Consider the following 27,028-nt stretch of genomic DNA (forward strand, 5'->3'; position numbering starts at 1 on the left):
CAGATGGCTACAGCCTCCCAGGGAGCAGCCCAGCGCCGCCCCAACATTCAGCCTTTCCCTTTGGATTCTTTTAGAAGATTCAACAGTAGGATTCGTCTCTCTCCACTTTTCCTTTCATGCCAGAAAGCGGAATCTGCAAAGTGCTTTGTAAAGTTCCGTAAGGTAATCCGTTCTTCCCGGGAGAGGGCTGCAGCAGGGGTATCCTGCCTCCAGTGACCCGCGCTTGGAGTTCAGCCTCTCCCCTCCGTCACCCTGAGCGGATTTAATGAATTGTAAGTGTAGGGGTTCTCATCACTGTGATTTTCCTTTTACTTTCTGGAATTGAATCATAGAGCATTACTGGGGCTGCTTTGATTTGAGCGGCTGTCTGGTGTCTGGTTTGCAGGAAATGGAAGTCTGGCTCATCACTGCCCCTGGGTGGAATTCCTCCCAGATGGTCGCTCTGCTTCCTTTCTGGGATTTTTGTGCCGTCCTGTTGCATTCCGGTGTCCCAGAAACATTTGCTGCATGTTGCATTTCTGAGCCTTTCAGTTCGAATTGGTTCAAGGGGTGAAGTGCTAGTTATTGCAAACTTCATTCTGTTTGGCAATAGTCAGAGAGCCATTACAGATAAAGGGAAGAGGATCACCACTTCAAAAAATCACAAGAAAATCTTCTGGCTGTTATTTATACTGCTAGTTTGCCTTCGTTGAAGAGAGGTGCTATGGAAAGCTAATAAAGTCTCATGGGAAAGACATGTCTGTTATTGGATTTTCATATAACCTCTTCTGCAAACAAATTCAGCTCCAGAATGAAATATCTCTCTATGTCTATCTCCTAGAGCACATTTAAAGGGCTGTTCACTCCAACATTTATCGAGCATGAACAATGCACTGAAGTGCTAAAGTTCAGAGTGTACAGAAATGCATTAAACCGGGTCAGAAGCTCTGAGTTTACTTGGAAGACAGACCTATAAACAGATGCCAACAGTACAAGGAGCTAAGCACCATCAGATATTTATAAAAGAGTCGAACATGCTCGAAGCACAGTGAACTACTCCTAGGGAGGGCCTGAGAGCCCTTAGTTCATCATGTAAATGCACAGGGCATAGACCACAGAGCACAGCTCAAGTATGGCTTTTATACGTACTCTTCCAGGGCAATGTGTGTTATGTCTGACTAAATGATTCTATAAAGCTCTATGTCACTGACTTTATACAAAGGGAAGCTGCAGCTGGACTACCTTGTAGAACTAGATAATGAACTTAGAAGGGGTGTGTGTGGCACCTGCCAGGGTTCCGGGCTCCAACCCTAACAGGCTAGGACAGAACAAGCTAACCACAGAACACAGAGAGGAAATGCACATGGGCATGTGGGGCTGGAGTGGGGGGTGTTTCAGAAGCACCAGAGAGCTTGTTTGGAGGTTCTAGTTGGGGAGCACAGCTACTCATATACCCTTGACCAAAGAACGATCCTCCCCTATTGGGGAAGGTCGTCCTCTTCGACCGAGCGCACAGCTTCTGGAGGGACGCACATGGAGTGGTGAGGGAGGAAGGGGACACCCGCCTAGCCAGCCAGATCAGCCGAATCAACCCTGGCGATCAATGGGGTGACGGATGTCACAGCCAGAAACACCAGAGAGAAGGGAAACTGCTCTGGGCCCAGCTGGGGGGAGGGAAAGTGAAGACCTCATGTTTTAGAGCCAGGAGGTTGTAAATGGAACCAAAGATGGTAATGGGGGGCTTGACTGTCACCTCTGGTCTTTCTTATGATTCCGCTTCTGTCCTCTAAGCTTTTTTTCCAACCCCACTCCTTTCTTCTACTTTCCCTCTATAACATCACCTTTTCTTAATGATAACACTTACCCATCTCGAGAGCCTGGTCCATGCTAGGCATTTTACCCACCCACTCTATCATCTAGCCCTTCTAGAATCATCATTCTTGGAGGTAAGAATTATCATCACAAGTGTACAGGCGAAGAAATGTATCTCAGAGATGTGAACACATTGCCCCGAGATCACACAGGTGATAAATAGAGCTGGAATGTGAACCCAGGTTTAGATAATGTTTTACAAAGGTCTCAGTATTTCTATACACCCATGTTCGCACTGTTTTGGGATAGGACACTCATACTGTGTTAGTCTTTAAGCAGCCCGAGGTGAGATGCAGTGCATCCCATATCATATACCTTCATTCTTTTCCGTACATCCTGTAGAATTTGTCACAGGGTTCTCCGGTTATGACTCTGATCCACTCGTGACCCTCAGAGACAGTCCATTTATTTGGATGAAGGTATCAGTATTTCCCTAGAAAAATGTCTTTGGGTTTCTGCACTAAGTTAAATAAATCATTGACCTAAAGTAGCCAAAGCCCTTTCTCACTGGGGCAATACCCTGCAATTTTCAATTGTACATATTTCCAGGATAGTGGACTAGCATAGACTAGTCACTAACATCATTACAAAAGCAGGAATAAACAGTGGGACAGAGAGGTAGAGTGGCATGGGGAGGACTGTGGGATCAGCAAGCCTTGGGGTCACATTCCAAATGTGACGTTTAATCACTATAACCTTGGACGAATCGTGTAAGCTGCCAGGGGCTAACCTCAGAGGAAGCCTTGGTCCCTCGCATGGGACCTGAGGCGTGTACAGCAGAGCCGCCGTCAGGTCTGGGGCTATAATACATCTCGAGACAGCACAAAGTGAGTGTGCGGTAAATCATGGCTCTTATTTTGGTGACGCCAATAGGAATGCATTAACACGTGCTCAATGCATTTGGCGATGACAAGCTGCATCTTAAAGTCGGGCAGTATTGGTTTATCTTTTCTTAGGAACCATGCTCACGAAAAAATGAAATTTGATGTCATTTGATTTCCTGAGAAACTCATTCAAAGGTAATGATCAGGAAAGAATGAGGAGAAGAAAATCAACTCCGTTACACTTTTCATTTTTACATCTGTTTCTTTTTTTTTAATTTATTGAGAAAGAATCTTTCTTTCCTAAAATACGTCACAGTTCTTTTTTTTTCCAGCTCATAATTGCCAGAGTTGTTCACTAGAGAGCTCTCATGTCCGTTGGCATTTTATTCTTATTCTCTGCCCTTCGTTCCATCTGGATCACCTCCTCTGTCCTTTTATTTTCTGAGCTGCTATGATCAGTTTCCTTCCGCCGTTTCTGGGAGGCTGTAAGGAGGTCTGGAGGGGACACCACAGATTTTCAGATGCTTTGTGTCCCTGGAATATGCTAATTCCCCATTAGGGTCAGGGCAACCTTGAACACCTCAGATGAGCTGCTTAAATGACAGGGTCCAGCTGAGATTCGGATCCCAGGATATTAGGAAGGGCTTATGATTCATCAGCCACAGCTGTTCTCCCCGTGTCCTCCCACTTGATCTTCACGGCAGCCCCGAGAGGAGAATGAAGATTTAAAGGGGCTCCAGAAGGTGCCCACGGGAGACACAGTCAATAAATAGTGATGCAGTCATTCGTTTGAAACTCATTTATTGAATGTCTGCTGTATGCCATACTCTTAGGCTCTGGGGGTAAACAATGAACAAATGTCCCTGCCCTCTTGTAGCTTATATTCTAATGGGAATGGGCAGACAATAACAAATAAATATGTAGAGAGGTGATAAATACTATGGAGAAAGAAATCCTTATAAGGCAGTCAGGGAGTTCCAGGAGGGTGAAGGAGGCAGGTTATCATTGTATTATGAGTGTTCTGGGAAGACTTCTCTGAAGGGTCTCTGTAGGGTCCTGAAGGAATTAAAAGAGACAGAGAGCTGTGCAGTTATCTTGGGCAAGAGAGTTCTAGACAGAGAGAACAGCAAATGCAAAGGCCCTGAGGCCAGAGGATTCGAGTGCAGATCATGTAGAGCCATGTAGGCAATTGAAAGGGTTTGGGATTTTACTCTGTTGAAAAAAAGGAAGTCGTTGGATTTTGAGTGGAGGAAGGACATGACTGCACTGGAATTTTAAACAATTCACACTCTTCAAAGAACAAACTGTAGGTGAGCCAAGTGGGAAACGGAGAAGTTAGGAGGGTCTTACAAGAGTTCATGTGGGAGACAAGGGTGCCTGACCAGGGTGATGACAGTGGAGGGCTTGGAGGTGGATTGAGGTGCTTAGAAGAGGTTGGATTTTCAATATAATTTGAAAGCACAGCTGACAAGATTTCTGTGGATTGCATGTAGTGTGTCATATGAGAGTCACAGAGGAGTCAAGGACTCCAAGGTTTCTGGCCTAAGACAAATGAGTTCTGTCTATGGCAACAAGGAAGGTTGCAGCACAAGCAGATTCGGGGGTGATGACATGGAGCTTCATCTGGGGCATGTTAGGTCAAGTGAGGTTATCCATCAGGCATCCAGATATTTGAGTCTGGAGCTCTAGGGAGGTGTGTGGGCCCAGGGTGTGAGTGTGGGGAGCAGCAGTGGACAGGCGGCTTTGAAAGCCAAAGGCAGGGTCGGACCACCATGAGATGAGTATGGGCGAAGCGGGAGCCCCCATGTGGTAATCGGGGAGGTGCAGGCAGATCAGAGCAGCCTCGGAGCCTGAGGGGGGAGGAGGAATGCCAAGAACAGCTCCCAGAGCCAAGTGAAGAAGCTCTTTCAAGAAAAAAGCAGATGATGGGTCACTTTCATTCCTAAATGCTTCTGAGGGTCAATTAAGATGGGCGCTGAGGATCTATCATTAGATGTGACGAAGCAGGGTCACTGGAGACCCCGACAAGAGCAGTTTGACAGTGCTCAGCCCAGCAAACCGATTCAGAAAGAGGGTTTGAGAAGCTTTCCTGTAGGTTGAAAAATTGAGCACTAGCTAGAAGAGAAGTGAAGTCCAGAGAAAGCCCTATAAAGAAGGGGCCAGGGGCGCCTGGGTGGCTCAGTTGGTTAAGTGTCTGCCTTCAGCTCAGGTCATGATCTCAGGGTCCTGGGATCAGGCCCGGCATTGGGCTCCCTGCTCAGTGGGGAGTCTGCTTCTCCCTCTCCCTCTGCCCCTCCCGCAACTCGTGCTCACGCACTCTCTCTCTCTCTCAAATAAATAAATAAAATCTTTTAAAAAACAAATAAAAAAGAGGGGGCCAATTGAAGTACTTTGTTCAGAGAGGGAAATGAACCAATACAGCAGGAAGAAGTGATTATCCAGAGGAAAGGGGGAAATTGTCAGCTCAAGGTCCCAGAGGAGGGTATGTGATGGGGCCCGGTACACAGGCTGAGGTCCCAGCCTAGGTGGGAGCAGGGATGGGCACAGTAGTGAGTGGAAACAAAGTAGAGTGGGAAAGGGGCAGCAGGTGGGGGGACCCCCCTCTGGTGTCGTCTCTCTGTTCAGTGAAATGAGAACCAAGGCCAAGGGGAGAGAGTGAGGAAGGGGTGGGAAGGTGGAGGTTTGAGGGGAGAGGAGAAACTATGAACTGGATGCCCACCAGGGTCCTCTGACTTCAAGGGCAGAACTCTTTCTCACTCCCACCTGCTGCACGGTGGCGCCAGGTTCAAGGCTGGGCTCATTGCTGGGCTCATGGGGTCAGAAGGGTCTGGCATCCTTCCTTTTCCTCTGGGGCTCATTTCCACCAATCTAGGCCTGCAAGCACATATTCCTTGGGAAGGAAACATCTACTCAGCTCCCACGCTTCACTAACCATCGAGGTCAGCTTCATATTCATGGATAGTAAGAAAGATGTTTCACTGATTTTCAAAGGTCTGACTTCTTGGTTTTTTGTGTTTTTCCCCCTGTCCAGGAGCAGCCATCGCAGCTAAAATGAATCCCAAGGAAGAAAAAGTAAAAATAATTACAGAGGTAAGAGGCTGCTTAGATGTTCCCCTAAAGGTGTGTTTGTATGTGCAAAGACGCATGTCACACGTGTTTCTGAGTGAGGACGTTAGGTTAGCAAGAAGCATTTATTGCACACCCGGAGCACCCAGAGGGTGCTGTCAGGCACGCAGTGGGACGGGGGCTGATGTGTAGGAAATGCGTCCTTGCAGGCTCTCCAGGGGCGCACCTCTCTGTGAATGCTCTGAAGCTGCGTGGTCACCATTTCATGAATTCCAACACACAGCGGTCTTGAGTTACCACCTGCTGCTGAGTCAGCTCTGCTGAAGCACATTGATTAGTAGAGAAAGTCAGAGTGAAGGTAATAATCATAGATTATAACCACTAATAAAATCCTCTGTCTCAAGGAGTCCTGCAGTTTCCAACCCATCGTGTACAAAACATCATTAAACACGATCTAGAACAGAGAAGGAAGACCATCTCCTGTTGGGAGACCGTAGACCTCTGAACGGAGGAGAAGCTACTGCTCTCAAGCCTAGCTTCTCTCCTGGCTCCAGGGCCCACTGACTTGAGACCACAGAGGCAGAAATGGAGAAGATAGGCTGTTTTCTATTGAGGACTTCTGAAGCCAGAAGGAACACATTACGCAGCTAACCCACTTGAAACAAGATACCCAATACTGACAAACCACATAAATCTACATCTGCTTATGCATTTATGCAACAAACATTTATTGTGCCTCTGGTCCCTGGGGCTACAGCAGCAAACAAAACCCTGTGCCTTCATGGAGTTTACATCCTACCTAATTTGCGGTCTACTACTAGACAGTTTTCCACTGATAGAGAATCAAAATATTATTGGAAAGCAAAAACAAAACAAAACCCAGATTTCTCACAAATCTATTCTAAGCCAGTGAGAACTTAAACATGAATTAAGGGCCACATTTGCACACCTCAGTCTTATCAACATCCTATAATCTAAGTTGGCCAGCTCCTAAGATAAGAACACCCCCTACCTGGTGGCCCTGAATCGTGAGGCCCCGGTAAGAATGGGGCTCGCACCCAGAGGGTGAGTCGGGGAGATCAGGTCCCTTGGACAAAAGACAAGCCCAAGGTCTGCACATTCCCTGGTTGGGACCAGTTCCCTCCGCTAACCAAAGTTCTGCCATCTCTAAGCTGTACAACCAAGGGCAGGGATGTGCAGTTAGAGGCTGGCTCAGCAACGTGCATGACGTTTCTTTGAAATCTTAAATCATAGCATTAAAATCCATTCTTTGTGTTCCAAGTTTGCTTCAGTATCAAAATAAAAAGGGGCGCCTGGGTGGCTCAGCCGGTTAAGCATCTGCCTTCGGCTCAGGTCATGATCCCAGGGTCCTGGGATAGAGCCCCGCATCGGGCTCCCTGCTCAGCGGGGAACCTGCTTCTCCCTCTTCCTCTACTGCTCCCCCTGCTTGTGCTCTCTCCTTCTCTCTATCAAATAAATAAATAAAATCTTTGCTAAAAAAATCCCAGTTTCATTATGAACACCTTTCTAATGAATTCAGTATAACAGGGACAGGGTCCGGGTTTACCTTGCAACCTCATTTACACCCAGAGGTGCTTGTGCCCCAGTTTATAAAATTCTAGAATTGGAGAAGTTAAAACTTGAACACTCCAGAGCATTCAGCTCTAACATTTTATGACTAAGACTTTAGAAAGTGTAATACGGAAAAAGAAAACAAAGTTTGCACTGTGAAAGAATTTCTCTGTTTTCAAAAAGACCTGCAAACATTTTCTTTAAATTGAAACCTCATGGCGATTGAACATGTATCTTCATTATTCTGGACTTCAGACTGAGGCTGGAGGGGCAGAGGAGCCCGGCCCTTGAAACCCCATCTGATTCTGATGTCATCCTGTGCTGGGGTCCTCCGTCTGGACACACCGGCTGTCCTGGCAGATTCACTTGTCCTTGACCGTCATTAGATCATGCGTTTTGAGGCCAGGGAGTCTCTCCGGAAGCACAGTGGAGGTCTTATGCACAAACAAGGATCTGGGCCAGTGGAGGCTCCAACGTCACCTCATTTACAACGTTTCCATTTGGACAGAAATTTTCGAGACCATGCTTATTTTGAGAAGAGGAGGTAGATGCTGGTGGCTGCTCAGACCGGGGCTACTATCCCTTCTCTCACACTCAACTTTCGGGGAGGGGGCAACATGGCCATTTTAATGTTAATACCTAAAGTGCACCCCTCTTCCTCTCTTACTGGGCTTTGTTTCCCAACTGACACACAGACCGAGTGATGACTCATCCCTTTGCATTTTTTCAAAGGAGTTCATTGAAAATGATGAGGACGCAGGTGTGGGAAGACAGAAGAAGACCCCAAAGGTTGCAAGACAAAAAAGGAAGAAACGGGTAGGTGGGGCTAGGGACCACGTGTCTGTGCATCGGGCCGATCCAAGGTGCTCCCACCTGCCGGGGACCACACGTCCTCCTGGGGGTGCCCCCTGGAAAAGGCAGGGATGCGGGTGGAAGGTGCCAGGTGTAGGACCTGTGTGGGGCCTCACAGGTGACCCCCACGAGGAGGTCCTGGTCAATACCCTGGGCGTTTTCCTTCTGAGGTTCCTCCCATCTCCTGAGAGAAGTCCAGACAAGAGGGAAGGCGGAGTCTCTTGACTGTTGTCCTCAAAGGCCATGAACTGAGGCTGGCGATAGATGGCAGTGCAGGACTACTAATCATGGGGAACTCCCCCTTTCTCCAATTTCAAAACCCAAATTCAGCTTCGGTCTAAACCAGAGGCCCACCCCCCCATCCCCCAGCTCTCCTCCACTGGAGTGACCCTCCTTGGCTGGGAGCATCCATCCCCCTTGCAAGACCAGCCTTCTCAAGGTAAATAAATTCCCATGTTCAGGAGCCCCTGTCGTCGGAGAAGGGGAGGCAGGGAAGATCTTGCCGAGAGGCAATTTGCTTGGAATAATGGAGATGCCAGCAAGGCAGGGAAGGGAGACAGCGCCATTTTGAGCCAGGGCCACGTGATAGGGATGCCTGGAGAGGGTGGCCGGGAGGTGGGGAGGTGGGGAAGGCACCGGGGGAGCCGAAGTCAGGGAGAAGGCAGACCCCTCTCTCCACCCCTACCCTCCACCCCTACCCAGCACACTCCGGCTGGGACAAGCTGGCCGAGGGGAGGCCTCTGCGTCTCCTGCAGCTGGGACGGAGCAGCCCAGGGGAGGGCCAGGGCGTGGGAGGCGCTGCTGGCCACGTGGCCACGCAGGGAGCTTTAACCCCTTCCTAGAGGACCCCCCCCCCCCCGCCAGGCTCTGCAGCCAGGGCAGGGGACCCAGCACCGACAGAGAGTGCAAGTCCTTAGCTCAAGGGCCACAGGCACAGCGAGCACAGGTGACAGGCTGGGGGGAGGGTGCACCCGGACAGGACAGGAGAAGGAGGCAGGGATGGGGAGGAGAGCTGAATACCAGGCGCCATCTCCGGCATCTAACCCATGAGGGAGCCCAGACTGCAGACCACAGAGCAGGAGCAGTTTGGGGGGCGTTGCAAGAAATCCAGAGAACTGTTTCTTAACCCCAGCGGCACTTCAGAATGGAATTTGGGGGAGTGGTTTTTTTTGTTTGTTTTTAAGTCGGTGCCTCAAATCCAGCCCGGGCCGTTCATTTAAATCACAATGTCCGCGCTTTGCACCTGGCCTGATACAAAGCAGCAAGCCTCTCTGTGAATGGGCTATTTTCACCTCCCGTCTTTTACGGACGGAGAAGGGAGGAAGCTAGGCAGTTAAGTAACTTGCTGCCCAAAGTCCCACCGTTCATCTGAGTTCAGAGGCAAGCCTTTTTCTGGCCCCAAAGGCCGTCGCTCAGCCTTGGCCTCCACTGCCACCTCTGCTCACCAGCTTCCCCTCCCTGGGGAGCAGGGGAAGAAACTGGAGGCTATTCTTTGCCCTGAATTATCCAGGGACACTTTGGCAGCTGTTTCCAGATGATTTGGAGTCAGGATCACATAGTTTGGCCATGACTTTCCTGCTTCCCTTTTCCACCCAATTTCTGCAGAGCTGTGCACCTTATATGTAAAAATAGTGGAAATATTTATTTTATTTGGGGATGCCTCGGTAATTTCGCAAGAACCCTCTTAGACAAACTCAGAGCTAGCACCCCTTTTCTGACACAGGTGACAGGTCACGGATATCTAGACCTGAATAGTATTAAGGTCTGTCCCCTCGCTGAGTGACCCACCTCATCCCCAGATAGAATCTGAGTCAACCGAAGCCCTGGGAGTAACAACCTCTGACCCTCTGCCCACAGCTGCCCACCACTGGCCCCGAGGAAATGGTGTCTGAAAATCCCCACTTCAACCAGCAGGAGCCTGTGCAGGAAGATTCTGACACTCGCCCCCTGAGCATGACGAGCCGTCGAGGCCCACGGAGTAAGTGTCCCCCCATTAATTATTAATTAATTGCCTACTGTGATCAGCACAGAGCCACATGGGGATTTTTAATGGGTATTATTTCTCATCCGTGGCTGCCACCCCTCCACCCACTTCACCCCAACTCTATGGATAATTTTGTTGGTTAGCATCTGTCTAGGAGACAAGACACATAGCTTCAGGACATGATTACATAGCCACATAAGTTTGGAAGTGTTACTTGAAATAGAAATAGTACAGGTGATCAAATTTGTAGAAATTCAAGGGTTAGGAATCCACCCAAGCTCAAGAAGTGGGGCTTGAATGAGACGTTGCAAGACATGATGGAACTTGTGAGGGTCTCAATGGTCTTGGCCCTTGAAGACCCCTGCACTTACCACACACAGCCCCCCCCACCCACACACACACATGCACATTCTTCCCCCTTCCAAGAACCTCCACTACCAAGGACATCATTAACTAGCTGCTCAATCGTAGGGAGAAGGATTATCCCTTACTTGTTGCTTTTCGTGAAAAGTGGATTAGACAAGAGGAGAAGGTGTGGGACACTTTTCAGTTGTTAAGTAATCATTACACAATTGGTTACCCCGTTTCCCTGTAGCAGGGCTGGGGAATAAAGTAACTATTGGAAACCAGAGTGCTTTGGAAGCAAACTCATCCGAAGTCCAACCCTAAGAAAAATGTGGTTCCCGTCTAAGAGCGATGATATCATAGGACTGTTACAAATTAGGAAAACAGAACCAAACTTTAACCCAGAGAGTCACTTTTCTTTCGAAATGCTCAAAATTACTCATTATTGAAGGTTACAACTTGTCATAGTTCAGGCTGCCACAACAAAATACCATAGCCTGGGTAGCTCAAACGGCAGACATCTACGTCCTCATAATTCTGGAAGCTGGAAGTCCAAGCTCAGGGTGCCCGTGTGGTGGGTTTCCAGCAAGGCGTCTCTCCCTGCCTTATAGGTGGCTGCCATTTCCCTGTGTGTTCACTCGGGTGTCCAATAAGGACACGAATCCTATTTATCAGGGTCCCACTGTGTAACTCCATTTAACCTCCATTACCTCCTCAGAGGCCCTCTCTCCAAATACGGTCCCATTAGGGGGTAGGGCTTCAACATATGAATTCTTCGGAGACACAATTCAGTCCATAGCACAACTATTGAATATTTAAGTAGTTATTTTTATATTTTTTATTTTTTTAAGATTTTATTTATTTATTTATGAATTGAGAGAGAGAGAACGTGCGCACTTGCATGAGGGGTGTGGGGAGAGGGACAGAATCTCCAGCAGACTCCATGCCCAGTGCCGAGCTCAACGTGGGGCTCGATCCCACAACCCTGAGATCCTGACCTGAGCCAGAATCAAGAGTCGGATGCTCAACCCAATGAGCTACCCAGGTGCTCCATTTAGTAGTTATTTTTAAATCAAGGGAAAAAAATGTCAGAGGGGTTGGCCAATAATAAGACTCTTTTTAAAGATTTTATTTATTTATTTATTTATTTGAGAGAGACAGAGAGAGAGCGTGAGTGGAGAGAGGGAGAAGCAGACTCCCCACTGAGCAAGGAGCCCAACAGAGTACTCGATCCCAGGACCCCGAGATCATGACCTGAGCTGAAGGCAGACACTTAACCGACTGAGCCACCCAGGCTCTTATTAAAAAGTTGATTCATTCCTTAGTCCTAAAATGGGAAAATTACTATTTACTATCACCATGGGTGTGGTTGTGAGGATGAAATCAAAAAAGGCACGTAAGTACTTTAAATAGTACACATTGTAACAAATACTCAAATAGTACACACTAGTGTATTACATAAATAACTGCACAGTGACTCAGCTGTTCTCGAGCTAAGAGACTTTGGGACTTTGCATTAGTCCAAAAGTGAACATTTTTTAAAGACACCCTTTCTGATTTGGAGAAGAGGAGAACAATACAAACCTAAGATTCGCCTGCCTGAACAAGGTCGTGACGAGCGGGTGTCTGGACATCCCTGGGTAGAGCTAACGCTGTTGCTAGTTTAGCAGCACTGGTGGGCCAAGAGGTAAAGAAAACAGCCCGAGGAGTGAGCTGGGGGCACCTGGTGGGTAAGAAGCCTGGGGGGCCAGGCATGCGTCAGAAACGAGAGGTCAAGACCAGCAGAAAGCCAGCCATGGGGTCAAGATCGCAGGACGGATTTCATTCACGATGCCAACGCACAGTAGAGCACGAGACAGACGAGGGACAAGGGTTGACAAGAGCCGTGAGAAGCACAGCAAGGGCTCTGGCTGAGGCAGGGCCAGGGGCACAGCAGAGGACAGAGGAGTGCAGGCTGGAGGGTGTGCAGGGGTCTCGAGTGAGCGTTGGGAGAAGAGGAATCCAGACAGACAGCTTGGAAACACACAAACGTGGGCAGAAAACCGTGCACCCTGAGCAAGGTAGAGGCAGCCAAGCCCGGGAAATCACACACCTCTGCCATTTGTTACAAGTATGGCACTGAGTCCAGCCCACCGTCAAGGGGAGGGACATCAAGCTTCCCCCTTTAAAGAGAGGTGTGTGTGTTGGAGAAATTTATGGACATATTTTTAAGCCGCCACATTCATCTTTCTTTAAAACTCTGTATATCGCTTTCCTACTCAGAAATCTGTGATGAGCAGCACATAAAATCCACACTCCTTCTTTGTTCTGGGTCCCAAGACCCTATGTACTCTGGCCCCTTCTAGTGGTGTTTCCACTCCTCTCCCATCTATCCCCACCTGCTTGACTGCTTGCCGACCTCGGAATGCCTCGTGACCGTTTGAGCATCCCAGGCTTTGGTGCCCATTCAAGGAAAGCTCTCCACCCACGTCTTCCGTACGCTTGTGGCAGAAAGGCCAGGGAGTTGTAGCAGTGAAGACCATGGTCTTTGGGGTCAGACGAGTGTGGGTACGAATCCCTACCTGTCCCTTTCTTATTTATGAAGAGTCGTCAGGGGAAGGCCTCTCCAGCCAGACCATGTTTGAGCAGAGGCTTGGAGGAATATGGGAGACCCCTGAGAAAAGTGCTCTTTTTTTTTTTAAAGATTTTATTGATTGATTGATTGATTGATTTGAGAGAGAGAGCACGAGTGGGGGAGGAGCAGAGGGAGAGGGAGAAGCAGGCTCCCCGCTGAACAGGGAGCCTGGTGCGGGCCTCGATCCCAGGACACCGGGATCATGACCTGAGCCCAAGGCAGATGCTTAACCAACTGAGCCACCCAGGCACTCCTAGAAAAGAGCTCTTCATGCAGGAGTGTGCTCGGTATGGTTAAGGTACAGCAAGGAGGCCGGCGTGGTTGACAGAGTGAGCAAGGAGGAAAAGTAGGAATTGAGACCAGAAGGGAGGAGCCTGCGGGCCCCTATACTTTCAGTCCAAGTGAGATGAGGACCGAGGGAGGGCCTGCTCCGACTTAAGGCTGAAAGCTCTGGAAGGTGCGAGGACAGAACACAGAGACAGGCGAAGAGCCAGGGCGAAGCCCAAGCGGGTGGTGGTGGCGACTGGGACCAAGGTGGCAGTGGAAGAGGTAGAAAGAAGGGGTGGGACTCAGGGCATCTGGAAGATAGAAGCAACAGGGTTTCTGGCTGAACTGAACAGGAGTTTTGAACGCAGGACGGATGATGTCAGCTCTGTAACTTGAGCAACTGGGAAAACCGAGTTGCCATTGACAGAGAAGGGGAGACGGCAGAAAGAACGGGTTTGGGGTAAAATCAGCAAAGGACTTGCAAAGTTTGAGATGCCTGCTGGATATCGAAGTGGAGATGGAGATCGGGGTCTGGAGGTCGGGGGAGGCCTTTGCTGACCGTCTGTCTAAAAGAGCACTTTCCCACCTCCTCCCCTATTCTCTGTCCTACCCCCGGTTCTGTTTTCTTGTAGAGCATTTATCACCCCTGGCATGCTCCAGGCAACTGTTTGCTGACTGTCCCTGAGAGCAGGACTGAGTCTTCTCCATTCCCAGTGGACCCTAACCCCAGTGCCCAGAACAATACTTGGGCCAGGAAAGGGGCTCAGTGACATTTGTTGGACAATCTGCCCTGGGCATAACAGCCAAAGCCTCAGACAGAGCCCTGTCCTCTCAGATTTTGTAGTCTTATGGGAGAATCAGAGGATTGAGAAGGTGACAGTGATAAGAGAGTATCTTCCTCTCCATCCCCCACGTCCTTGCTCTGCTAGGCTGGAGGAACAGGGACTGGGGGCACAGGGCCCTACATGAGTTCAAGTAGGTTGGCTGCTCTTGGGAGAGAGGAGTTTTCAACCCTCAGGCACATTTTCTCCTTGACTCCTTTTATTATGTTTTCCAAGCAAAACAAGAAATACAAATTTATTTTCTCTGCTCATGACTCTTCAGCCCATCTATTAAGGCTTTACTTGTCTGGTTATCAAAATAGCTTTTGATATTCTCAAAGCAAATCAAATGTCACCAAGGCAAGGGCCAAGGCCTTAAGATCCTAAATGTAACACCCTTTGGGGCTTCTGTTTTTCATTATGAAAATTCGAACATGCACAGAATTAAATAAAATCCAGGGAACCAGGGAGCCTGTTTGGCTCAGCCGGTAGAGCATGAGACTCTTTATCTCAGGGTTGTGAGTTCAAGCTCCACGTTGGGTGTAGAGCTTACTTAAAAAAAAAAAAAAAAAATCCAGTGAACTTCATATGTCCAGCACCAGATTCAAGGATTAACAAGATTTTGCCGTGTTTGTTTTAAGTATCTTTTTTCTCTTTTTGTTTTTTGGGGTTTTTTTTGTCTTTGCCAGTATATATACACTTTTTGTTTTTAATTATGGTGAAAAAAAAAAACACATAGAATTTGCATCTTAATCTTTTTTTTTACCCCCTTGGGGGAGAGAGAGAGAGCACACCCAACAACAGCACGTGTGTGTGTTTGTGTGTGCACGTGCACGCACACAAATCGGGGGAGGGGCAGAAAGGGAGGAAGAGAGAGAATCTTAAGCAGGATCTATGCCCAGTGCAAAGCCGGACGTGGGTCTCGATCTCGTGACCCTTGGATCATGACCTGAGCCAAAATCAAGAGTCAGACCCTTAACTGACTAACCCACCCAGACACCCCAATCCATCTTAATCATTTTTAAATATACACTTCAGTAGAAGTAACTCTGTTCACAAAGTTGTGCAAGAGACCCCTGGAACTCTTTCTTCTTGCAAAACTGAAAACTCTCTATTAAACCCTAACTCCCCATTTCTCCTCCCTTTAGCCCTTGACAACCTCTATTCTCCTTTCTGTTGCAATGAATTTGACTATTTTTGGTACCCCATATAGTAAAATCAGACAGTATTTGTCTTTGTGACTGGCTCATTTCACTTAGCATTATGTCTTTAAGGTTCATCCACATTGTAGCAGGTGACAGGAATCCGTTACTTTTTAAAGCTGAATCACAGTTCATTGTATGTATACGTCACATCCTGCTGATACATTCATCCTTGGTAGACATTTGAGTTGCTTCTACCTCTTGGCTATTGCAAATTGTTACCAACATGAATGTGCAAATATGTCTTCAAGCTCCTGCTTTCAATTCTTTTGGATATACAGAGCAAGAAGTGAGACTACTGGTTCATACGGTAGTTCTATGCTTAATATTTTGAGGAACCAGCATACTTTTGCATAGTGGGTGCATCTTTTCTATTTCCACCAACACTGCACAAAGTTCCAGTTTCTCCACATCCTTACCAACATTTGTTATTTTCTGTTTGTTTTGTTTCTACACTAGCCATCTTAGTGGATGTGGACTGATCTGTCATTGTGGTTTTGATTTGCATTTCTCTAATGGTTAGTGATGTTGAGCATCTTTTCGTGTGTTTGTTGACGACCATTTGTATATCATGCTTGGGAGAAATGTCTATCCTTTTCCATTTTCTGATCAAGTTATTTGTTTTGATGGTTGTTGTTGAGTTACAGGCATACTTTATGCATTCTGTGTAATAACCCTTATCAGATACATGATTTGCAAATTTTTTCTCCCATTCCACAGTTTGCATTTTCACTCTATTGATTGTGTCCTTTGATGCACAAAAGCTCTTGAGTTTGAGGTAATCCCATTTGTCTGTTTTTGCTTTTATTGCCTGTGCTTTTGGTGACTTAGCTCATAAATCATTGCCAAATTCAGTGTCATGAATTATTTCCTCTATGTTTTTTCTAGGAGTTTTATAATTTTAGGTCTTACATTTAGGTCTTTAATCCATTTTGAGTTTTGTTTTGTTTTTTTTTATATGGTGTAAGGTAAGGGTCCAAGTTCACTCTTTTGCATATGAATTACCAGTTTCCCAACACCATTTGTTGAGGAGATAGTCCTTTTCCAATTGAGTGTCTTGGCACCCTTGTGTTGCTTTTGACCATATTTGCAAGGTCTATTTCCGGGTTCTCTATCTATTCCATTGATCTGTATGTCTGTCTTTATGCCAGCACCACACTGTTTTTTTTTTTTTTTTAAAGATTTTATTTATTCATTTGAGCACCACACTGTTTTGATTACTGTAGCTTTGTAATATGTTTTGAAATCAGAAGTGTGAGACTAGTCTTCTTTTTCAAAATTGTTTTGGCTATTTCAGGGTCCCTTAATATTTCATATGAATTAAGGATGAATTTCTCTATTTCTGTGAAAAATGCCAGTAAGATTTTGATAGGGATTACATTAAATCTGTATATCACCTTGGGTAGTACCAACATTTTAACAATATTAAGTTTTCCAATCCATGAACATGAGCTATCTTTCCAGTTATTTGTGTCTTTAATTTCTTTCAGCAATGTTTTGCAGTTCTCAGTGTACGAGTCTTTTGCCTCCTTGGTGAAGCTTATTCTTAAATATTTTATTCTTTTTCATGCTATTCTAAATGGAATTGTTTTCTTAATTTCCTTTTTAGATTTTTTTTGTTGTTAGTGTATAGAAACACAGCTGATTTTTCGTGTCAACTTTATATCCTGCAACTTGGCTGAACAGTGTTTTTGTGTAGAATCTTCAGGGTTTTCTATATGTAAAACCATGTCATCCACAAACAGAGATAGTTTTGCATCTTCCTTTCCAAACAGGATGCCTTTGGTAGCTTTTTTTCTTGCTGTCTTAGTATGTCTGAGCTGCTCTAACAGAATACCATAGACTGGATAACTTATAAAGAACAGAAATTTATTTCTCATAGTTCTGGAGGCTGAAAAGTTCAAAATCAAGCCACTGGCAGATTTGGTGTCTCATAAGGGGGCCCACTTCCTGGTTCACGGATGGCTGTCCTCTTGCTGTATCCTCACATGGTGGAAGCTTCAAGGGAGCTAGTGCCTTTTAAGGGGGAGCCCTCGTGACCTAACTACCTCCCAGAGGCCTCAGTTCCAAATACTATCACCCTGGGGGTTCAGTTATAATCTAAGAATTTGGAGAAGATACAAATATTCAGTCTATAGCACTTAACCTAACGGCTCTGGCTAGGATTCCAATGCCATATTGAATAAAAGTGGTGAGGGGAGGCATCCTTGCCTTGCTCCTGATCTTAGAGGAAATACTTTCAGTTGTTCACCACTGAGCATGATGTTAGTTGTGGGGTTTCATATATGGCCTCTACTATGTTGAGGTAGTTGCCTTCTAGCCCTATTTTGTTGAATGCATTTTTTGTTTTTTTTAATCATAAAAGGATGTTGGATCTTGTCAAATGCTTTTTTCTGCATCAGTTGAGATGATCATGTGGTTTTGTCCTGAGTTCTGTTACCAAGGGGTATCACATTGATTGATTTTCATATGTTGAACCATCCTGCCAACCCCCCAACCTGGGCTGGGCTAATACTTTGTGTAAGTGCATCATGAAGCTCTGTCTCATGACCGATTTATGAATACTGTTTACATTTCCCTGGGCGAAACCTCTGATTCAATGGTTTCCCTAGCCCCAACAAGACAATTTATGTTAACAACACTATGGGACTTTTTAAGCTCACATAATTCCATTTTATTTTCTTCCCCTAACCAATTAGTTGTTTACTTGAGGCATCTCCACATCACCCAGCCAAGATAGATAGATGATAGATAAATAGATGGATAGATAGATAGATAGATAGATAGATAGATAGATAGATAGATAATAGACAAGGCAGACAGACAGATGATAAAATTTGACAATCTTGAACTCTGAGAGCTTCAGAGCACATTCTGAGCCAGGTAGCAAGCTTTCTGATAGGATTTCTATCAAGATTCCTCACTCTCTTTCCTTGCCCACATCCCATTACATTGCCAAGATATTAAGAGAAATAAACATGTCAAGCCAGCAAACATTCCTTGAAGCCTAGAGAAACTGCAGTCAGACTCACTACTACTGTTTGTACTTTCAGTCATGGGACCTTGAGCAATAACCTAATCTTCCCAAGCCACGGTAGCCTCATTTATAAAATGGGGATCATAAAAACCTCCAGGTAATACAGCCCTTACAACAGTGAAATCAGATGATACACAGAAAGCACCTGGGGAGGGGCTGGTACATACATAGTAGTCTCCTCCAGCCAAAAGAAGAACTTGTTGCCAAATAACTAACAAAAATAATTACCATTCTTGAGCGCTAAGGTCACTGCATGCATTACATCATGTAATTCTCAGAACAGCACCATCATGGGGCATTGTTTCATTGGCTAGGAAACTATGTTCCAAAAGAACTACCCACCAGAGATGGTGGAGTCAGGATTCAAACTCCATCTGTAGACCTCTGTGCTCTTACTTGCCACAAAAAATGGCATCATTTGACACAAATCGCAACCCTGACTGGTCCTTAAAGCTACGGGTTTGCAGTTGCCCACGGAAGGTACAATAACGATGCTGCGACCAGCACTGTCCACAGGGGCTCCCAGGCCCCCCGCACACTCTTCCTACGGGGCATAGAGCCAACTTAGAGCCTTCACAAGAGTGTCACTCTGGCTATGCCTCATTTTTTTCTGCAAAAGAGTGTCACTTGGGGGAATCACCTACCTTACTCTCCCTGCCTAAACTAACTTTTCTGTATTTGGGGGTTTTGCTTATTGGTTTATCTTAGCCTTGCTACTTACCTTTCAAAAATCAATATATAGGGCTCCTGAGTGGCTGAGATGGTTAAGCGTCTGCCTTCGGCTCAGGTCATGATCCCAGGGTCCTGGGATCGAGTCCCGCATCAGGCTCCCTGCTCATCGGGGAGCCTGCTTCTCCCTCTGCCTCTCTCTCTCAATCTGTCTCTTATGAATAAATAAATAAAATCTTTTTTTAAAAAATCAATATATGTACCACCTCCTTTGGAAAGTTTCCCCTATGCCCCAGGGTGGGCTGAGTAGACCCCCTCTGGGCTTCCTGGCTCCTGTACCCATGCAAGTGTCTGAAGTCATCTTTTTTTTGGTGCATAGCCTCCCCTCTCCTCTGGACTAGAAATTCTTGAGGGTAGAGACTGACTTTCAGGTCTGCTAAGCACAGGGCTCGTACCCCGATGGCACTCAACGATGCTTACCGAGTGAATAGATGTCTCAAGCTGGCCTCGCTCCTTTTTATGCAAGGCCATGCTCTGGCTTAGGTATGCTCACATCCACACCCACCGCATCCTTCCAACCAGGCCTGCTCTCCTGGACCCGGATCTTTGACTCCTTCTTACATTTACTTCCCAAACCTCTCATGGCTCTGGCCTCCCCCTTGGTGCCAGCACCCCTGCTCTTCACCTTGAACCTACGAGCCCTTCTACACTATAGCATTCCTACAGGCCTCCAAGGGGTGTGAAAGTCAGGCTGTATTCAGATACTCAGATGCCAGCACACAGATTCTGCGGCCTCCCCCCGGCACCAGGCACATGCTCAGAACGGCCACCTCCCTAATTAACAGCAGCATAAAATCATGCAGTAAAAGCTTTGGCTCCTAATCAGCTATTCAAACATGCATACAGTCATGACATTCCAAATAAAGAAGGCACTGAACAGGCACTAGTTCCAAATCAAATAAACATCTAGAGAAGAAGTATACACATTTCCCGCATGATTCCAACTTGCACCATCTCTTAAGGGAGTAACTATCAAATGTTAAGTAGTTTCTTATGAACATAAATTTCCTCATTACTGACATCTGTTTCCCATTCATTCGTGTTAGTTTCTCTGATTAAAGCATCATTTCAGAGCCAATTTCTCAGTATTGGTGGAAAAGAAAGTAGGGAATCTGGTGAAATCTGATGCAAATATAAGGAAGTAGATCATTCGTTTTAGGCTTACTTTTAAAAAGGCATCAAGTCCTGGAGAGACTGACCCAGGAAAGAAATGTCACAAAGGACTGTATGGGACCCAGAGGAGACCTGCCTGAAAAAGCTGGGTCTTGGGAGTTACCTGGGTGTCTGGCAGTGGGAGAAGGGAAAGAACATTCTAGTCAGAGCATGCATGCTGGGAAATGTAGGAAAGGTCAAAAAGTTCACCAGCACTGGCGTTCACTACCTCACACGGTACTGAGGGGACTAAATTAAAGCACTAAAACAAGTATGAATAAATAGTACATTGTATTCTATAACTTTTTTTCTGGATATTATGATGTTTGACATCTTGAAAAAAAACAATCTTTCTGGGTTGAGGAAATTTGAGCCAATTCTTAGAGATGGCAAAGGACTCAGAGAGGAGTGTGCCTTTGAGATGCACGCTGACCAATCCAGAGTCCACCTCTTTCGGGCGGATGCCACCCGAGGAAGCAGTATTCCTCTGCCCGCATCATCCCAGGGTCAAGTACCAGGCAACTAGGGACACCACTATAGCTTGGAGCCCCCCAGAATAATTCAAACTAGCCAGGCCTAAACTGTTCACCCTGCCCTGCCTTGTCTTTCCCTGAGAAATCCCAATAAAGGCCGTGGCCTAAGGACTCACCTCGCTCCCGGCTTCTGCCTCCTGACCACCTTTTGGTGTCTTTCCGTGTGGCCCTGCGTGGTGTGCCATGCGTCCTGGTTCTAGAACTAGGGAGTATGAGGAACTGTTTGCTGAGCCTCTCCTCTGTGTCTTGTGGCCCCCCTACTGACCATACCATAAGAGTACAAGAAGTACGGAACACACCCAGCATGATGATTAGTTGTCAGGAAAGGCATTTTCCAAAAGACTCCTTTAAGCAAAATTGCTCCAGAGTCATCTACCCCCATGTTCATCTCCAGTCTTGACCCTACTCCAGTCTAACTCACATCAGCACTGCTATTGTGGAGGGGGCCAGGGAATTGCCCGTTTGCCTAATTCACTGGTCAGTTGCCAGTCTTTCCCTTACTGACTTCCAGCACATTTGGCATAGCTCACCACCACCTCCTCCCTTTGCCCTTTGCTTCCAGCAGTCCTCTCTTACTTCTCCCCCGTGGGCTGTCCCTCTCGGTGTCCTTGCTGGTTCTTACATCCCCAGCCTCTAGGAGCACCCAGGCTCAGGGCCTGGCCCTCTTTTCTTCCTCAATCCTCATTCTCTTGGTCATCTCAAGATTTGAAATCCTAATGTATACACAACGTGTGTGTACCTGACCAGTCCCAAATGGTTATCTCCAGCCCAGGGCTCCGTCGGACTGAATGGACGGCAGCTTTCTACCCAATATCTTCTTTTGCCTGTCTAATGAGGCAACTCATATTTTTAAGAGCCTTATTGAAATATAATTTGCATAACATAAAATTCGCCTACTGTAAGTAGACAACTCAATGATTTTCGATGAATGTAGATTTGTGCCACCATCACCGCAGTCCAGTTTTAGAACATTTCATCACCCCAGAAAGTTCCTTTGTGCCTATTTACGGTTAATCCCGACTCCCACCCCAGCCCTAGACAAACACTGGTTTGTTTTATATCCTTACAAATATGCTTTTTCTAGACATTTCCTGCAAATAGAATCATATAATATTTGGTATTTGTGTCTGGCTTCTTTCACTTAGCATAATGTTTTTTGGGTTTCATAAATGTTGTAGCATCTATCCACATTTTGTTCCTTTTTGTTGCTGAATTGTATTCCATCATATGGATGTACCACATTTTACTTATTCATTCACCTGTTGATGGACATTTGGACTATTTCCAGCTTGGGGCTATTATGAATAATGCTGCTAAACACATTTACAGTGTGTCTTTGCATGAATATCTGTTTTCATTGCTTCTGAGAAGTAGTAGAATTTCTGGGTCATATGATAAATTTTATATTTAACTTTATAAGAAACTACCAACCTGTTTTACAAAACGGCTATGTCAATTTACTCTCCCACTAACAGTTTATAAGAACTGTCCACACTTGGTACAATCAGTGTTTAATTATAGTCTTTATAAGGTGTATAATGGTATCTTGGTGTGCTCTTAACTTGTATCTCCCTAATGATTAATGATAGTGAGTATTTTTGTCATATGCTTATTAGCCATTTGTGTATCATCTTAGTAAAATGTCTATTTAAATGTTTCCTCAATATTAACTGGATTCTGTCTCCTAGTATGGAGTTGTAAGAGTTGTCTATATATTCTGGATACAAGTACTTTATCAGATCAATAACTCACAGATATTTTCTCCGAGTAAATGTCTCATCTTTTCATTTTCTTAATCATGTCTTATGAAGTACAAAAAGCTTTAATTTCGATGAAGTCAAGTGCATCACTTTTTTTCTATTATGGATTGTGCTTTGAGGATTATATTGAAAAATTCTTTGCCTAACCCAAGTTCATGAAGTTTTTCTCCTATATTTTCTTCTATAAGTTTTATGCTTCTAGGTCTCACATTTAGTTAGGTCTGTGATCTATCCTGAGATAACTCAAATTTCACTCTCCTGAAGCTGAGCTCCTGATCTCCTCCTCCTAACTTGTTTGTCCTATAATCTTCCCATCTCACGAAACACACGTTTCATTTCTTCTATTGCTTGGGTCATCCTTAACTCCTGTCTTTATCTGCCCGTATCCATAAGTCCCCATAAGTCCTGTTTGCTCTACCTTCAAGCTAGACATAAATCCACCTATTTACCACTACTTCTACCCACTCCTATCCCAATCCAAGCCACCTTCAACTTCCATCTGGAGTATCACACAGCGTCCCAGCTGATGCCCTGGCTTCTGTTCTCACCCCAGCAGCCAGAATGGTCTTAGGAAAACAAGGTCATGTCACTCCTCTGTTCCAACCCTCCAGCGGTTATCACCTGACTCAGAGTTTAAGCTGAATTGTGTAGGGTGACCTACACAGTTTGGTTCCCACTTATCTCTATGACCAGCTACCCTGGTGTTCCATCTCCCACCCTCGTATTTCCCCTTTCTGCTCTGGTCCTACGTTAGGTATGGTCCTGTCTCACAGTCTTTGCACCAGATATTACTCTAACTAAATGCTCATCCCCCAGCCATCTGCATGGTTTGATCGCTCATTTCCTTCACCTGTTCCAATGTCACCTTGAAGCCCTTGCTTGGCCACTCTACTTAAAACTGCAATACACCCCTCCCTCCTGGCCCTCCTCATCCCTGATCCGGTTTTATTTGTCTTCATACCACCTATTACCATCTGACTTATTAAATATACTGCCTGTTTGTGGTCTCTCTTCCCTGCCAGAAAACACACTCTATGAAGATGAAGATTTGTTTCTTTTCTTCACTGTTCCATCCTTCGTGCCTTAGACACACAATAGGTGCTCAATACGTATTTGTCAGTTGAATGCTTGAAAACTGGAGAAGATAATATAGCACGTCCAAAATTGGGTTTTGTAGCATGCTAGCAACCTGACAGAGAGTCACACCTGCAAAAATACGCCGAGTTCAGACCCTTTACGTGTCATTTCCCCTCTTAGAAGTTCACAAAGCTTGTTCTGAGAGCACTCAGTTACCTTAGCATCACTCAGGCAGTCACTGGCCCTCCTGAAGGAGGTTTACGGTTTTTCCGCTCTGCCCAAGGCAATGTGGAAGGCTCAACTGCGGGCAGAATTGTTATGGCAAAATATATCTAGGAAGCCACCTTGCAGAATCTCAGCCCTGCCTAAAGGCCCCTTGCCCTATCCCACCACCTGGAGTATAGGGACAGAAGGCAGGGCTGGCCAGGCCCGGTCTTGCACAAGCTGATGATCCCTGTCTCTGTCAGCTCCAGGTGCTATAATGAAATACCATAGATCGGTGGCTCAAACAACAGACATTTATTTCTCACAGTTCTGGAGGCGGCGGAATCCGGGACCAAACTCAGAATCATTCGGTTCCTGGCTAGCAGATGGCCACCTTCTCACATGATGGAAAGACAGAGAGCCAAGGTTCAGGGCTTTCTCTTCCTAGGACGGCCCTAATCCCATCATGGGAGCCCCACCCTCGTGACCTCACCGAAACCTGATTACCTCCTATAGATAGGCTTCACCTCCAGATACCATCACATGGATGGGGTTGAGAGCTTCAACATGTGAATGCTGGGGGGACCAAAGCAGTCAGCCCTAAACAATCCCCAAGCCTGGGGGTGTGCTAACGCACAGAGATGCAGGAAGGGGTAATGGGCAGAGCCAGATCTTGGGGTCCAAGCACCTCTGAGTGAGAAGGAGACATGCGCCAAAATAAGGGCCCCACGTTTTCAGTTAACATAAAATGCAATGTTAATGAGACTATGAAATAAAGAAGCAGAAAAGAAGAATGTGACCACAGAAATCCCTCCAGACCCCTCAGCAAATGTGAACCATCAGCCACGCTGAGGCTCAAAACCCAGGGCAGAGCCGGCTGTTTTCAGCCTATTTTGACTTTCATTTTATGTACTAAAATTTTCACAAGTGATGCTACTCTGCTGGATAAAAATTAGAAAATCAGGAGAAGGAAATAGAAGAAAATAGTCACCCACATTCTTACGTCCTAGTGACAAGCACCATTAACCTGAGGCCCTTTCGTTGTGCTGGGGTTTTCCTGCCTGACAGCCGAAGATGTCCTACGTTCCCAGAGGGCTGGCAGTGGCTGAGAGGACACTCCATTTTCTTACATCCATATGAAGACGGTTAGATGTTGGGGACAGTCGGACGGATTGTCCAACTCATCACGTTTTCCCTCTCAAGCCTGTAGGATATTGCCTCTGTTCCCCTCCAGTTTCTCCTACTGAGGTCGAACTGCCTTCTGTCCCACACTCTCCCTACCCCCCAACTCCATATTTGTATTCTATCCAGGAATTTTGTAACAGGTGTAGGGGGGAATTATTTATATGGGGCAGAGAAGAGGCAGGAATTAAAAGGCAGGTCAGTCACTGATATGAGGAATTCTTAATCTCAGGAAACAAACTGAGGCTTGCTGGAGTGGGGGGTGGGGTGGGAGGGATGGGGTGACTGGGAGATGGACACTGGGGAGGGTATGTGTTCTGGTAAGCGCTGTGAATTGTGCAAGACTGTTGAATCTCAGATCTGTACCTCTGAAACAAATAATGCAATATATGTTACAAAAGAAAAAAAGAAGAAGAAGAATGTAGCAGGAGGGGAAGAATGAAGGGGGGGAAATCGGAGGGGGAGAAGAACCATGAGAGACGATGGACTCTGAAAAACAAACTGAGGGTTCTAGAGGGGAGGGGGGTGGGAGGATGGGTTAGCCTGGTGATGGGTATTGAGGAGGGCACGTTCTGCATGGAGCACTGGGTGTTATGCACAAACAATGACTCATGGAACACTATATCTAAAACTAATGATGTAATATATGGGGATTAACATAACAATAAAAAAATTTAAAAAAAAAAAAAAAAGGCAGGTCAGGCCAGTGTTTCCCCCACCCTTTTGTCCATTGTCCCTATGAGAATTATGCTATATGTGGGCACCTGGGTGGCTCAGTCTTTAAGCGTCTGCCTTCGGCTTGGGTCATGATCTCCAGGGTCCTGGGATCGAGCCCCGCTTCGGGCTCCCTGCTCCGCGGGAAGCCTGCTTCTCCTTCTCCACTCCCCCTGCTTGTGTTCCCTCTCTCGCTGTGTCTCTCTCTGTCAAATAAATAAATAAAATCTTTTTTTAAAAAAAGAATTATGCTATATGTAAGTTGCCATAAAAAATTTTAAATATTTTATTGGTGACATAAGTATATAAATATTAACAAAATAGAAGTATATTAATAGAAATATTAATGTTTTAAAATAAAAATGTTATATCACTCTTGAAGTTACCCAAAAGAATATAAATGCCACAGTGTTCGGATGACCCCTGTCAACTCCTTCAAAAATCAGAAACAAGCTCTCCCTGCACAGTTGGAAATTGGACACCATTCCCTTTTCTTCTTGAACTTCTTCATTCCACTCCTCCCTGCAAGAATTTTAAGTAACCTGTTTCTATGCTGAAAAGTCTTTCATTACTCACCATATTGACAAACTGAATTTTTGATCACGCTATTATCACAATTATCAGTAGTGCCCAGCTGATGAAAACATAAAGGTACGATAGGGTTTGGTAAATATTTATTCATCATAACAAGTAAAATAAATAAAAACACTTAGAAGTGTATTCTTTCACTGGAAATGGCGAGCGGAAGAGGGAGGTCACTATACAATCATTATCATGCTCACCTGTTCTATGTGAATCCAGATAATACCAATACAAATCCAAACCCAAATACCCCATTTCTGATTTTATGTCAAGTCCCTGGAAAGTCCTGGTATACACCGCGGTAGACAGAGAGCTCAGGTCTAGCAGTGAGAGTCACAGAACAACACCTTGCAAGAAGGATGGGAGCCTCTTGGCACCAGTAAGGGGAGGAGGGGAGGACTTCCAGACAGTGGAGAAGGAACCGTAGGAACTTCTCCGTAAAAACAAGATCACATCGACTTGGGGACAGATGAGATTACATTATTTCAAAATGCAGTGCCTATCTTCCTAGAAAGTGGCTGTGTTTTCCTGAGGGGTCAGGTTTAAAGGAAGTGATTAAGAGAAAAATGGAAAGTGTCCACCGTTTCGTGAAGCTTATAAGGAGAGAGAGATGGGGTATGGTGAGCATGAGTGACAGGGAGGGTAAAGGACACAGAGCAG

At 45.9% G+C, this 27,028-nt stretch overlaps 1 protein-coding gene across 8 annotated transcripts in view; it reads left to right on the forward strand.

Annotated features, from left to right (window-relative positions):
• Positions 1–14: 14 nt before the first annotated feature.
• Positions 15–27,028, forward strand: part of CC2D2A (coiled-coil and C2 domain containing 2A) — a 133,920-nt gene continuing 106,906 nt past the window's right edge. For 2 of the 8 annotated variants that reach the window (XM_078068407.1, XM_078068405.1), the window contains exons 1-4: positions 59–272; positions 5,707–5,765; positions 8,046–8,129; positions 10,023–10,143. In XM_078068407.1, coding sequence (XP_077924533.1) covers positions 5,727–5,765; positions 8,046–8,129; positions 10,023–10,143 — 244 coding nt within the window. In that variant the 5' untranslated portion in view covers positions 59–272; positions 5,707–5,726. Of the gene's footprint in view, positions 273–5,706; positions 5,766–8,045; positions 8,130–8,526; positions 8,605–9,042; positions 9,112–10,022; positions 10,144–27,028 lie in introns of those variants that run through there. The other 6 variants (XM_078068404.1, XM_078068403.1, XM_078068409.1 and 3 more) reach the window with 6 other exon arrangements.

The sequence above is a fragment of the Halichoerus grypus genome, chromosome 3, assembly GCF_964656455.1.
Source record: "Halichoerus grypus chromosome 3, mHalGry1.hap1.1, whole genome shotgun sequence".
Taxonomy (NCBI): domain Eukaryota; kingdom Metazoa; phylum Chordata; class Mammalia; order Carnivora; family Phocidae; genus Halichoerus; species Halichoerus grypus.